General features: G+C 24.3%; 1 protein-coding gene across 3 annotated transcripts in view; it reads left to right on the top strand.

The window, feature by feature from the left end:
* The window catches only part of LOC100164544 (acetylcholine receptor subunit alpha-type acr-16-like), a 225,096-nt gene that overhangs the window by 186,593 nt on the left and 22,508 nt on the right, over positions 1-15,995 (top strand). For all 3 annotated transcript variants that reach the window (XM_016809608.2, XM_016809606.2, XM_016809607.2), the window contains exons 4-6: positions 4,038-4,147; positions 8,525-8,705; positions 9,732-9,804. In XM_016809608.2, the coding sequence (XP_016665097.1) occupies positions 4,038-4,147; positions 8,525-8,705; positions 9,732-9,804 (364 nt within the window). The remainder of the gene's footprint in view (positions 1-4,037; positions 4,148-8,524; positions 8,706-9,731; positions 9,805-15,995) is intronic.

Raw genomic sequence — 15,995 nt, 5'->3', positions numbered from 1 at the left:
CAAATAAATAAATAAATAAAAACATTTATTCTCGTTCAGATATTTTAGGATTCATAGATTTTTTTTTGTTACTGTATACACATACGATATATAAAGTAGAAAGGATTTTTCGATATTTAATTTCGAGCCTCAAGGGTGGGTTCTGAATTCTGATAGCAAATTGGTTTTACTTGGTACTTTAGAGAGGTGAAAATTGAAAATTCGCAATATAAAAAAGTGGGTAAGTGGATGTCGCTCTGCTGTACAGTAGGTTACTAGTGGGACACTGTATAATGGATTATATTAAATTTGAATTCAATGACATAATATCATTGTAAACGAAAAACGATTTTGAGCGGTGATGGTTTGTCATTGTGGATATTTTATGTTATATTTATATTGTTATTACTTATTATTAATACGGTAGCCGATAAGTTGAATTAATATTATAAAATTACAACAAAATAACTTTACTAAAATCGTTATTCTTGGTTATTTAATATGAAATTTCCTTCAAATTTTAACATAAAATAACTATAAAAAAAAAATTTGTGTTTTTATATTTTTGAGATTTTTTGGTTGCAAAATAGCGTATTTACGTGGAACCTTGTTATAAGTTTTCAATCCTTAGCTATAAAAGTAAAAAATGTTATACATTTTGAACTACAAAATCATTTTTAAAATTTAAAATTTGATAAATGTTATCAAATTATGAACTTTAAATACTTATGAGAAAAAAACTGTGCCTATGTGTTTTAATATTTTTCAACTGCTATTTATAGCAATCTATTAAGACCTGGCCACAGTGAGGTTTAACAGAAAGATAAATGATAATCAAAAAAGTACATTTATTTACGTACATATAACTAAATAGGTTGAGCTAAACATTTAAGATTTATTTTAATAATGTAAATGAAGAGAGAGAAAATAAAAAACAAAAGCTTAAAATAAGATAGTTGATTAGTTTTAAATGTTTATTTAGGTAGTTAATTATTTTATTTATACATTTTAATCTAAATAATGCATACTTAAATGTACCTAATTTAAATAAGCCTTAGGTTTAAACAAACATCAAACCAACAAAATATTTCACAACATCATGGTTTGACAAAAAAAAAATCTCCATATATTACGCCTACAATAGTAAAGTTACTATGTATTATTTTATTCAATGGTTAATATCGTATAATATAATTAAATCAAAGATTAATTTCACACAAAATGTAGCATGCTACTAGATAGGTAAGTACCTATCACAAAATATAATAACTATGATTCTTCAATTTTCCTTGTAAAGGAAATATATCTTATAGCATTGCTATATTTTTTTTTCATACATTATATTTATCATTTAATTATAAAACTTACTAATACATGCGTGTTTAAAACATTTTCATGGAATAATAATAATAATAATAATAAATATATTAATAAAATAAATTATTAATAGTATTATAGATTAAACTATAATAATCCTTATAGTTATCACTTATCAGTTATATACGATCGGACGGAAAAAACACGAAACTTGACCGTCGACTTTTGCAACGAAATACTATCGTATACCTCATTAGTAATTAAATATAGATAAGACCTTAAAAATCGAAAATAGAGATAAACCATGCATAAGACCTTTAACCCGTGCGGTGATCTAGTTTCATTTCTGATCGGTATTGTGTTTACTGTTTGTCGGACTAAGATAGAGTGTCTTTTAATACCGTGGTCCGTTTTGTTTGTAAACAGGTGTTTACGTACGTTATAAAATCTGAACCTCGTGGTTGTCGAAATCTCAGTGAATTCATAATTAGAGGTACAAACACACGCCTATGCTATTCGAAACATGTTGAGACACTGTTTACTGAGAGTTTAGACTCGATCACATAATAATATATTACGAGGTTTCCCGTGGTGCAATTTTTCCTGTGCTCTGTAGACATTTACTATCGTTATCAGTTACTTAAATTTTAAGTATCTTTCGCGTTTACAATTTAATTTTTTTCCATTGTGGCACGATCGCGCAGTTTATTTATGATTTGTCGTGCTATTCATGTCACTATCGTGTATGAAATTAGGTCTGTAATTATAGAGATCAATGCAATCTCAGATTAAAAATTACAGTGAATAAAACAGAACAACCAGCATCATCAGCATAATATAATATAATGTTCATAGTCAGTTGCACGATTGGGAAAAAAAAACTATTGGAGTAAATTCCTCATGTCGAACAACCGCGACCCTAATTTATGGAAAAACGATTCATATAATTTATGATTGAAATTTAGAAAATAGTAATACAAGTAGATAATCAAAAATCAAACTTCCGTGAAACTTTTTTGTTATAAATTTATATTTGTTTTGTTCATTTATCTATTTATTTACTTACGGTAAATTTATTTTTAATTTGTTGCATGACATAATTTTATTTTAATGGTTTTAACTTTAAAGCCCACATATCTGAGGAAAAAACTATTTATTTTATACTACAATAATGCCATGTTTGTTTTCGAAAAACGTATTATTTGGGTTAGTGGAGGGGCTCTAATAGTTTTATTCAGCATACGTAATCTATTGAAAATCTAACGGATGAAATAGTACTTTGGGTTACATAGGTATACAAATTGCACCTAAGTCACATTATTTGTCGATAAAAATGCAAAAACTAGGAAAATGAGGTCAAAGCCCATAACACATAAGCTCTGAGTTTTTTTTTATAACTTGATGATATATCGTTTTAAAATTTGAAAAGTGTCACCTTTCTAAACACACTTTCTCACACCTCTAAACATATTTGGCCAAGAGGCTCGTCTAAAATGTAATACTCACATATTTTCACACTTTTATACTTTTATACCTTAGCTTCCAATTTTTTAAATAAATTGATTATTAAAATGTATTAAGTAGATAATACCACTGTATACCTACCTACTGTATTGTTAAATTATCGCTGATCTTACATTTTGCACGTCTTGCACTTAAAACTGATAGTTTAATTGATAATACAATATGAATGATATAAATTATATTTGTTATAACTGTATAAAATGTGATAATGATTGTGAAGTAAGTACTAAGTATTAATGAAATAAAATGTATTATTAACATTAGTGATTATGAAATAATATGTATAATACGTAAATTTAACCTTTCAAAAATATTAGAAGCCACCAATAATTAAAAATATTACTCTGTTGGTTTATACAAATATTAAATAATTCAATTTTATATAACACTCGTCTATAATACTATATACGATAAAAATAACTAATTAATATTGTTTTTCGTTAAATAAAACTTATCTGATACATTTGCATAGGTACCAACACATTTTAAAGTAAAAATAAATATAACCCAATTAAAATTAAAGGAAATTTGATACTTTATTTAATGGAACATAAATTCTGAAAAAAATAAATTATTATATGTGTGCGCTCAGCAATGGGTAGAGCTTCATCAGATTAATATTTTTGACATAATCTAGCTTTAAAAATTACAATTTTTTGTTTATTTGCTTTCTAATAAATATTAACAACTAAATATTTTAATTACAATACCAATTTGATTTAGAACTGTTATAATCATTACTAATTAGGTCATATTGAAATACGATACATTTATAAAATAATAATTTAAGTACCTACATTGTAAAAATACTCTGCATAGAAAACTATATTGTAAAACATAAAGTAAAATATATTCATCTCAAATGAGAAAATATAGTTGTGACAGCAATACGCATAACATAATTCACGGTTTCCCCTTTGAGAAAAGTTATTCGGAAAACTAATTTCTATGTTCTGAAACAACCTGTGAAAGCTTCGATTTAATCTGGTTTTGTCATTAGAAGTATCCCAGTAGAATAAAGTAGGTATGTACAAAAGCTCTCTGGGATCAACGGAACTCAAGTAATTTTAGGTTTTGGACAGAATAGTTTGTAGATAGGTATATCAATAGTTTTAAGGAATCTGTGAATTTCGTATTTAGAGTTAGATTAAAGTTAGTTGTTTATAATGTTATCAATTATTTATAAAAATAAAACACATTATTTTCTATTATTATAGGAATGGGTGGATTACAATATGAGGTGGAACATTTCCGAATATGGCGGTGTCAAGGATCTCAGGCTCAATCCAAACCGACTGTGGAAACCAGACATACTCATGTATAACAGGTTAGTGTTTAATTGTATATAGTTTTGAAAAATTATTCTCTCATGGACAGCTCTCTTTAAAAAAAAAAACTAAAAAGGCATAATGAGGCAATCAAGAGTTGCTAATTGTTTCGTATTTTTTTTCTCGTCCAGCTGTAGTGGCCAACAATTTGTAGAGCCTGAGTATAAGGCTGCCAATATTATCATAATATACGACTCTCTACATAATGATTTTTAATTTAACACCGTACGATATTATCACATATTTCTTATATAATGCTTAATCAATATATTTTTTTAGCGACCACGCATCGGTATTAATAATTACGTATAATCTCGGAGATATTTTAAAAAAAGAAAGCATAATATGGAACGGCATTACAATAAAATGCTTTTTCGGTAATAGGCACATAATTGATTTTATACAATGGCTAATTTTCTAAATAATATAAAAAATGGATGGATATTATATTTGTATTTTATTATGTAACAATATTTTAACTTTGTTATTTCAGGGTATATTTCCTTAACAGTTGTTAAAATGCATAATATATGACTGGAATTACTTATAATTACATATTTAACATTTTTGAACTTGATTTAAACATATTAATATCAACTTATGTAATTATGTAATATCATACTAACGATATTGATATTATAACATGAAATATAAAATAACTTATTATTTAGGTATGTAGTTACTATAATAGTTTACTATAATACTCTTATCTATGTATTTTTATTTCCAAACAAAAATATGTCCCTTATAAATATAACTATACAATATACATAATAATATTACATTATGTACACTATAACATACTATTTATATTTTATACCCATGATATAATTTAAACTACATGTACCCGATGTTTGAAATATTAAATTCGCATTCACATACATTTAATTTAACAATATTATACTATTAAAGGCAGCTTTTTGTGAAATGGAACAGAAATTTAAGAAAAGCCTTATTTCAACTAATATAATTCAATATTATTTTATAAGAATTTTCTAAGCTGTATACTATATATTAATAATATCTATGCTTACAAATTTGTATTGCAATTGGGTAAATGATTAATGTGATAAGATAAAAAACAACTACTATAAGAAACTTTCTAAGGATGATGACATTTGAGATAAGTATTTAAGGAAAATCAATATAGAGAATGTAGCTAAGTGCTGTAATTTACTTACATTGTCCTCGAGACATTACTTAATGATGTGGCTTTTGTTCACAAAACAATTTACAGGAGAATTAAATACTTTGAATACTTATAGGCTATAACTAAGAACAATCGCATTTAGATTCTTCTTGCAATAGTCAATATTATCTTATTTTCTTAGCTATTTTTTTTTAGCCAGTTCCTTAATTTAAATAATCCAAACTTATAATTTAATCAATTAAAATTATTTTATAATAGTTAAATTAATCAATATTTTATTTTTAATTATCTTTACAGAAGCAGTTCAGTATGAAGTTAATTTGTTAAATTAAATTATGAATAGAGTGTACCTAATTTTTTCATTCAAGAGTCAGAGTAGATTTTTTTCTCCTGTGGTTAACTCTATATTGGGTCATACTATTGTATTACATTTATTTATTTACGGTATAGAGTTATTAATAACTAAAATCATTATAAAGTAACATTTTTGTGTAAACATATTTTTTACAATTCTAAAACTTCTTAATAATATTAGGTATACGAAAAATTATCTTAAATTAGGTTAAACAATCATATTATACTGTCCGTAAAAATTAAAATTAAAAATATTTGCAATTTTTTCATTGTCATGTCAGATTAATATCTGATTGAGAAAATTGGTAACCATTCAGTACATATTCTATACAATTATACAAATACATTTCTAACCTAAAATTTGTATCGTCCAACATAATATTAAATTATGTGGAGAATATTAGACCAAACTTTATTCAAAGTTTAGATTATAAGTATAAAAACATTAAGAACTCGCCTTAAAATTTAATTCTAAACAAGTTTAGAAGTCATGAAAATTATTTATATCTCATTTTTCTAACGACAAAAAGTTTCATTCCAAAGTAGTTTGCCAAGAAGTTGTCGAAAACAGTTACGTTTTGGTGGCAGGATCTCCACTATTATTCCTTCAATTATCAATCTAGTAGAGGAAAAGCATCATTTTTAAAAATAGATATGAATTTTATACCAATCTAAAATGAACATTTAAAATATGCAAATGATCTCTTGTTTCCGGATCAATATAAATTTAGTGGTTACAGTTTTGTGAATGTATGCCCAAGTTGAATTAATTTAATTTTTGAAATTGACAAAAGTGTCTAACAAAAATAAAATAAAATAAAATCATCATTGTTTCACCTTGAACCGAAATACATATTTTACAACTTCTAAAAGTACTTTAGATGTAAATTTAAATTTTTTATATCATAATTGTTTAACCTTAACTCTTTAGCCTCACATTTTACCATACAAATTGTAGGCAGTTTCATTTCACTAAAAATGTACTTGTAGAGTTGCGTATTGGACCATTACCAAATTAATTTTACTAGTATAAGTATACAATACATTTAAAAGAGAAACCATTTGCAGTAAACAGTAAATGAGCTTAAGCCTGTAACTTTAGTAAAAGTACAGCTAAATTTAAAACAAGGGTGAAAATATTAAATTCAGAGATAAAAGCATTTCAAAGATGAGTGGATTGACGACGATATAATGCATTTGACAACTCCTAGGACATATATAGATAGAGTCTCAAATTGATTGATCTTTGTTTAGAGAGTAGTGATTTATAGTTGGGTCATATTTTATAACTAGATACATAATTTCGAATAAACGAGTGGGTAGGTACTTTTAATGGGTCACTGTTGGTCTGTAAATATTTTACTAACGACTAATGAGATGGTTATCTTCATGCATACCACGATGTGGTTTTATAGTCACAATAATTACGTGTGTATCTTTGAGATTTGAAATTATGACACTATGAAAAATCACGTTTAGTTTTCCAGTGTTTACCAAATGTCCAAGTCTAATGATGGTAATGGCCGACAGGTACTGTAGAAGGTATTAATTTTCATCACTGAAATTGTATTTAGGCTTAAGTATGTTGATCACATACCTATTTTATAAACGGAAATTAATTAGGTAGCAAAATAAAAACTGTGGATACAAAATATATACATTATCAGACATTTTGATTCAATTTCAATCAATGATAAATAAATCAAATTTAGTCGTATTCTTTTCAATCTGTTAAGATATTTAAAACTTCAAAACCCAAATATAAACACGTTTTCTGCACAAGTATCGTGTTTTTCGGTTTTTTTCTGAAATCCAGAACAATTATTGAAAATATTACACACGCTATTTTTACATTTTGTACGATACATTTGGTACATTTGAATATAAAATAAAAAAGAAATAAATTATAACAGATTAAAAAATTATACACTATTTTTTAAATTAAACGAACTCTTAAATCACTTTGAAAAATGTTTCATAATTTATTTAATAATTTTTAGATATTATATCTGTAATTATTGAAAATACGAGATTACATTTATATATAACATTTATTATTTATATCGTTACAAAAGTACAAAAGTAATATGAAAGTTATATATAAGGAATAAATAGGAAAATGTTCGTACCTTGTGGTTATTTACATCCACGATTTTCATCTATATCATTAAGTATAAATTATAATAGATACATTCAAATTACTTATAAAATGTTATAATATTAACATTGAAAAACATTAAAAGGTTATATTACAATATTTTAATGTAGTTAGAAAACATCTTTACGGTTAGGTATGATTGAAATTTGATATCGGCTACCTATACGAGATGAATTATAGATAATATATTTTATAACTACTAATGCGACAATGTTTATTAAATTTGTGTACCTATTACAGTTTTACATATTTATTTATCTATAGTTCACAACATAAATTAATAGTACCTACTATAATTATTTATATCCTTTATTCACCACTAAAATGCATTTTATTCAGAAAAAAATACTCGCTTTTCCCGAATCTACTATTGATAGTTAGAGAAATATTTAATGAGTCATTGTCTCAGAGTTATATTTTATTATTAATTAGTGTTATGTTTTAATCACTATTTTTTTTTTAACCATTTATTTTAAAACCAATATGTAGGTAATCTACCTATTTTATTCCATCCATTACAAAGTATTTCTTATTACTACATTTTCACCACTCCAATGGAAAAACAATTAAATCAGATACGTCATACACTTCAATATTATATTTTAGTTAAAATTTAGTTGATCACTATTATTAACAATGTATTCGTTATCCTTATTTTTAGTGACCAGAGATTATCTAAAATGTATTGTGTTTTTTTTTTTTTAATGCTTACAGTGCCGACGAAAAATTTGATGGTACTTATCAAACCAATGTGGTAGTGAGGCACAATGGTACATGCCTGTACGTGCCACCGGGTATTTTCAAAAGTACGTGTAAGATCGACATCACATGGTTCCCATTTGATGACCAAAATTGCCTTATGAAGTTTGGTAGTTGGACATACAACGGTTTTCAGGTAAACTCATTCATTTTCTTATTTGCAATTTTGTATTCCTTTGAATAAAAATGATAAGATGTTGGTTACTGCAATATGTATAGGTATCTGCAAATATTTAATATTCAATAATATTATCATTTAAATCAATTTTTTCTCGGATTTTTATGTTATCTATTACCTATTGTTCTGTATTAAATGTTTTTGTTACATAAGCTACTTATAATGGTCAATTATGTTTGTTTCAAGTTTAATTGTATAAAAATATATAATTAGAATCTAAAAAATCTTAAACAAAAAAGTACAATTGTTTTCATTAATTAAAATCGCTTTTTGAGCTTATATGGGAAAAGGGTCTTTATAACTTGTTAAAAATCTCTTTTTTTATTCCTTTTGTTATCAATGAATTTGCATTTTTATTACACTTTCATGTTGCATATTATACTTTTCATTTTTATGCTTTCGTTGAATGTACCTTTTTTAAAATTATAATTACGTTAAAAACCATCCAAAATTAATGAATAGATTATAATCATCTATAGGTACAGACAAATATAACAGAATAATAATTCTTACAACCTAAAACAACTAATATAATATATATATTATTATTATTATTATATTATATATTTAATATTTATATATAAATGTGTTTCAAATATAAATACACTAACGTGATTCAGTGATTGTTAAATAAAAATATATCAATATTTTAATGTTTTAAATTCCTAAGAAAATCAATTTTAATTTATTCATCTTCATTCAAAAAAAATCAGCTCACATCCAAATATTCAATTATATCCTTTAAAATTGACATCCCATTGATTTTCTTCCTAAAACGTACGGGATATTTTTTGTTGGATTTTAAAAATTGAAAAAAAATCTAGAAAATTAATATACTTTTTGAATAATATACTTAATGAATATATATGTAAATATAAACCAATAAGATCGGTAACATTTAGGTATATTTTATTTTATTAATTAATATGTATACGTAATTTTTTGGTGAGTAAATTCGTCTATGTTTAAAAATTATATTTTCAGATTGATTTAGTGCTCAAATCAGATGGCGGCGATCTATCGGACTTTACAACGAACGGTGAATGGTATTTGCTAGGTAAATATTTAAAAAATCATTATCAATACATTTATTTGTAAATAAATAACTAAATTTTTCTCTTGATTTATTAGACTAGCAAACAAAATATTTTCGTTAAAGTACCATACGAATAAGTAAAAAAAAAGTATAAAATAAAGTGTGGGTTTTATGCAATAATTTTAGGAATATATTTATTATAATAATAACTACTATTATTATTAAATTATAGATTATATTTATTTATGAAATATTAAAAATGTCGTCAGAAAAGCTTAAAACTAAAAAATAAAAATCAAATATGGTAGAACCCATGGCTACGTATCACCCTTTTGGGAACACTATAAACGTATATTAATTGTCAAATAACAATGGACCCATTAAATACGACACGATCGTATACTAAATTGGTTTCAACGTTGTTAAATTTATAATTATACAGTTTTTAAAATAACACGATCAAATAAAATGTTAATGGTAAGCTAAAAAAAAAATTATCCGTATTTTAAGGGGATAAATTAATTATTTGTACTCAATAATCAGTGCCATAATAGTCATTAGTCAAGTATTGTTCCATTTTAAATAAACATTTTCTGAAAGATATTATTATAATTTATAACCAATTGAAAATAAAAACTTCAAAATATGTTTGTAAATTGTATATAGGTATTTATAATTTTAATTGAATATTTAATTGAATCTCCATTAATAAAAGTGATTGTACGTTTTGTGGATGTTCTTGGACTGTTTATTGTTCCATATAGATTCACTTTATTTTGATAATTACATACTAGATTTTATAAATTTCATAAAATTCGGCAACATTGGACAAAAATAAAATTAATTTAACATACGGACTGTGGAATCATATCATAAAAAAAGGTAACAACTTAAGTACCGTACGTCCGTACACAATCGTATTATAGTAAAAAATATATATATGAATGGTATACATTTGGTACAGATAGGTACTCAGTGTTAAAAACTGAAAACCTTATATTATTAATAGCCATGTGAACGAATCGATGAAGAAATAGGTACGCTATAGCTTTTGTATTTTAACTTCTTTGTAGCCTTGATTTTATAAGTCATAGCGCGCTAATCGCATGTTAACAAACTACAAAGTAGTTTTTTTGTGTATCTCCTCTAAAAAAAATTGTTTATAGAGTAATAAATAAAAAATAGACATAATTCTGTGTCCATATTAGTGAGATCTTAACATTTCGCCGAGTAAAAAACTTGGAAAACTAAATAACACTTACAGCAAAATATTATTGTAAACATCAAAAATATAACTATAAAACATTAAAACGTCTGTAGACTGTAACCACTATGTCTTTGTGAATATTAACATTTATCATAATATGTGTTTATTTTAACTCTATCAAAACATTTCTCAGTATTTACGTCATATTAATCTAGTAGGTACCTAACTAAAATAACCAATTTAATATGATTTAAAATTATAAAATATAACAGTCAGTTATAATATTTAAATAATTCTCTAGGAATTTAATATTCTTTGTATATTAATCGACTGTAACATGTATTATTTTTCAAATAATTTCGCTTAAACAATAACGAGCATATAATAAAGTATGCGTATTGTGTATGTTTCATTGTTACCTATGTCATTCACTCATACCTCATGTTTCAAAATTCATAATATATATTTATATATTTATTTGTTTATTAACGCATTTAAATTTAATATAATACTCTCACAACCCCAAATATTCCGGTAATATCTAAATTTAATGAAAACAATTTCAATAATGTATGTAATATAAAACAAATAGTTTAATACATTTTTTTTTGTTAAATGTAAAAATATAGTCTAATAAAATAACTGATTTTTAAAAATCAATTTATAGTAAAACTAAAATATAAAAGAATTAAATAAGATTAACTTTTTAAACTTTAATAAATTATAATAATAATTAATACATCAATAAAAACTGAAAACTGATTGAAATAAAATCCCTTTTTAATGAGGTTTTTTAGTATTTTTTTTTTCATTTAATAAAGATGCATTGAATATTATTATGGTCTAATTTCTTATATCTGTTGGAATACAAATTTAAAAATAATATTTTTATTTATAATAATTTGTGTTTTAAATTTTAGTTCTTAAGATATATTACGTACACAAATCGGTTTCGATTGTGAATAATTTATTTTAAATTACAGTATTATTTTTTTTTAAAGAGTAATTCATAATTCAGTTAAATTTTGTTAATTTTTTTTTACTTACCTATTTGAAAAGAAATTCTTTTTTTTAAATAAAGTTTAACAAGATTAAATCGCCAATTTTTTTCTTATTGTTGAGGCAAGAGACATTTTTTAGTACTTGTAATTTTTCTACTTTTACTTACGAGTAAAAGATTTTAATTTAGTCGTAAATTATTTAAGATATTCAATAATAATATGAGAGTCATAACATAATATATACATATTATGTAAATATTGATGATTAGCAGATTTACAATTAAGTTATTATGTTGGTATAAAAAATATCTCAATAAGTTAAATATTTTAATTAAACATATTTATATTTAAATTTTTTGTTTATAACTTTTGTTAGTTGTTGGTATAAATAATTAAAATAATTTTAATGATATACCAGTAAATTATTATATACAAAATTAAATTTTGAATAATCACCACATTACAAAAGATTTAATTCTACTAAAAATGTTAAGATGGTAGAATAATGTAGCTAAGTATAATTTAACAAATTGTCATTAAATATTATGATCCTATTAGTAACAAAAAATGTAGGTAATTTTAAAAGAAAAATATGACATTGTAAAGTGGGTATGGCACTAGCATAACTTTTCATTTTCATTTTCATTTTGAACTGTAAATCAAGTACAATTGTATGCATCTAATGTAGTTAAGTGCATTGTTAAGCTCTAAATATTAAAACTGCGTATGATCAAATCACTAAAAAAATATTGTTTCTATACAGTCAATTTAATTATTTTAGTTTAGAATGTTTTAAATATTTATGTAACAGAAATTAAATTTAAAAATAAAATGTAATAACATGTTAGCTAAACATTAATTAAAATCATAATAAATAATTTATAAACTGAACTACGTGAGTATTTTTGTAGTAGAAAGTTATAAGTAGATTTTAACCATAATTTTTCTGCTTTTAAAACAATGATTTCTTGTGAATTCGATCAACTAAATAAATTTTTAAAATTTATAGAAAATACATTATGATTGAAATAAAAATATATAGAACTTTAATGTCTTAGAAACTTACACTGGACATTCTGTGTGTCTAAATTCCGGTATTTAATAGGTTATAGGGTCTTATCTTATAGTATACACTTCATTGAACTTTTATTATTTATGAATAATGGTATTTGGTCTTCCGCAAAAACTATCAAGTCATATATTATTAAAGAGGACAATCAGCATTTAATAAATAGTATAATTTAATCATTCCTAATAAGGATATTTTACCATTAATGTTTATGTACGTACTTTGTTACAAAAAAATATGTATTTACATTTTCCACTAAAGCCTAAAGGGTTAACAAAACCATATTGTATTCGTTTAATACATAGAATATTCTATAACTCCTAACTTCTTCACGATGATAATTTTATTTACTGTTCAAGATAATCCTGAACAGCATTTATAGATAATTTTTTTATCAATTTATACATTTTACTCATATTTTAGGTTCTAAGCGGGGTGATGAATGTATTGATTTTACAATGATGTGAGGTATTTTTTTTGTACAAGATAAGTAGTCGAAATAATATAATAGTTAATTTTCAACAAAACAGTATTTTTTCCGGTAAGAAAGTGTATCTAGTTGATGCATTTGGGAGGTAAAAATTCAAAATTTACTGTAGTTTTCAAAAGTGCCTGGAAAAATAAAAGAATTGAGGAAAAACGGGAATTTTTACGCAAAATCAGTATTTCGACAAAATTGATTTTCCTCTTTGGTGTATATGGGGTGTATAGCTCTTAAAGTTTAGAAATATAGTGAGTCTTTTTGAGCTATATATACGCAAAAGAACATTTAGAGTTTTATTAGTATATTTAAATTATCGTCGATATAAGATACGATATGTCGTATTTTACACTCGGAAAAAACTTGAACGTTCTTCATAAGTTGTAGTTTGTGGAAATTAAAAAAAAAGTTGAGCGTAGATCCACAATAATTTTTTATGAGCGTCTGAAGTTGAAATGTTGACAAAATTCATTAAAAACGCGGAAATTGCCAAATTATTTGAAATTATTAATTCATAAATTTTTTTTTATTTATATTAAAGTTTTGAAAATATAAAACAAGATTTCCCTTAAGTTTTTCTACATTTTACATAAAAAATACCGGAAAAAATACTTTACAGGAAAGTCAAGTTAAACTGTTACGAGCGTTTTAAGTCTGCATTAGATATTTACCCGTAAATTAACAAATTCTAATACAAGGATTTCATTATTTTGTTTTTAAAAATTAATAGGTATCGGTATATAGATACTTGAAATTTACACCAAATGTTTATTTTATCATTTCCTATATTTGCAGATAAAATTTTCAAAATATTTTAACTCGTTATGAGCTGTTAACGGACATTTTCAATTTTTAAAATTCTCAATAGTTTTTAAAAGCGCCGTGAAAAACAAAAGAAAAATTAAGGAAAAACGGGAATTTTTAAGGAAAATCGATTTTGGTTTTTGGTGTAACTTACATGACCGTACTACCGTAGATACATGACATTTTGACGGAATGTTTATATTAGCATTTTCTATACATTTTCAAAATATTATAAATCCTTAGTCTCAGTTTTTTTTATAAGCATTTAAAGTTCAAATTCTGACAAAATACGGAAAAATCATGAAAATTAGCAAACCGTTTAGGAAATAATAATAATAATAACAGTTTAACTATAATATAAATTATCCTAGGCTGACAAACCGTCTCCGCTCAGAATCGTTATTCGTATACAATGATATTATATAATTTAATTCAAATTTAACACCATCTATTACAGTGACTCAATTGTAACCTACTGTACAAACGTACTGCAGAGCGACACCCACTTACCCGCTTTTTATGTGTTTGATTTCAAATAGTCATAACTTATGATAATTTAATTTTTTATTTAATATTAATTTGTCCATAACACAACTCATAAGTGCTATGGTCCATGATAAATAATATTACCTTCATTTGATAAAATATAATTAATATAATACCAGTTTATATGAGTTAGCCTATTGTGGCTGTGGTCTAGGTTCCTCGACTATTTTTTCATCAGTAAATGAACTATATTTTTTTATAATTAAAATGTTTCAAAAAATGTTATTGTAATTAAAATGCCACATTTTTTATAATTTTCACAGTAGAGTACTTTTTTTATTAGACTAATATAAAATAAACAATTTTTATTTCGCATAAATATTTTTAGATTCTGAGTGGAATGATGAATGTATTGATTTTACAATGATGTGTGTTTTTTTTTTTATTTTTTTTTTTTTTTGTGTCTGTGTACACGATAAGTAGTCGAAATAATGCTTCGATTTTCAACTTCAGTTTCTTGTTCGATTGGAAAGTGAATATCATTGATGCATTGAGGAGGTCAAAATTTAAAATTCCCAGTAATTTTCAAAACCGCCAAGAAAAACCAAAAGAAAAATTAAGGAAAAACGGGAATTTTTACGCAAAATCGATTTTTCACGAAATTGAATTTGGTTTTTGGTGTAACTTTAAAAAAAATGACCGTAGATACATGACATTTTGACTGAATGTTTATATTAGCATTTTCTATACACCATAACATTTTCAAAATATTTTGACTTATTTTGAGCTATTTACGGACATTGTCAGTTTTCATTTTTTTTTAGTTTTTTTTCTAAAAATATCAATAAAATGTTATTTGTCGATTAAAAAAGCTTGAAAATTTAATAAAAGGCTCCTAGTATATTGTTTCAAAAGCAGATGAAAAATATTAAAAATCCTTAGTCACAGTTTTTTTTATAAGCATTTAAAGTTCAAAAATTGACAAAATATGGAAAAATCACGAAAATTAGCAAATTATTTTGAGTTAAGAATTCGTAAAAATTTTTCTTTTTAAATCTAAGATTTTAAAATGTAATACAAGATTCCTTATAAGATTATCTACCTTTATCAAAAAAAAAAAATGTCTATAAGAAAGTCAAATTAAATTTTTATGATCGTTTGAAA

The sequence above is a fragment of the Acyrthosiphon pisum genome, chromosome A1, assembly GCF_005508785.2.
Source record: "Acyrthosiphon pisum isolate AL4f chromosome A1, pea_aphid_22Mar2018_4r6ur, whole genome shotgun sequence".
Classification (NCBI taxonomy): Eukaryota; Metazoa; Arthropoda; class Insecta; order Hemiptera; family Aphididae; genus Acyrthosiphon; species Acyrthosiphon pisum.
Note: the sequence above shows the minus strand (reverse complement) of the source record. Positions and strands in the feature narration are given on the sequence as shown.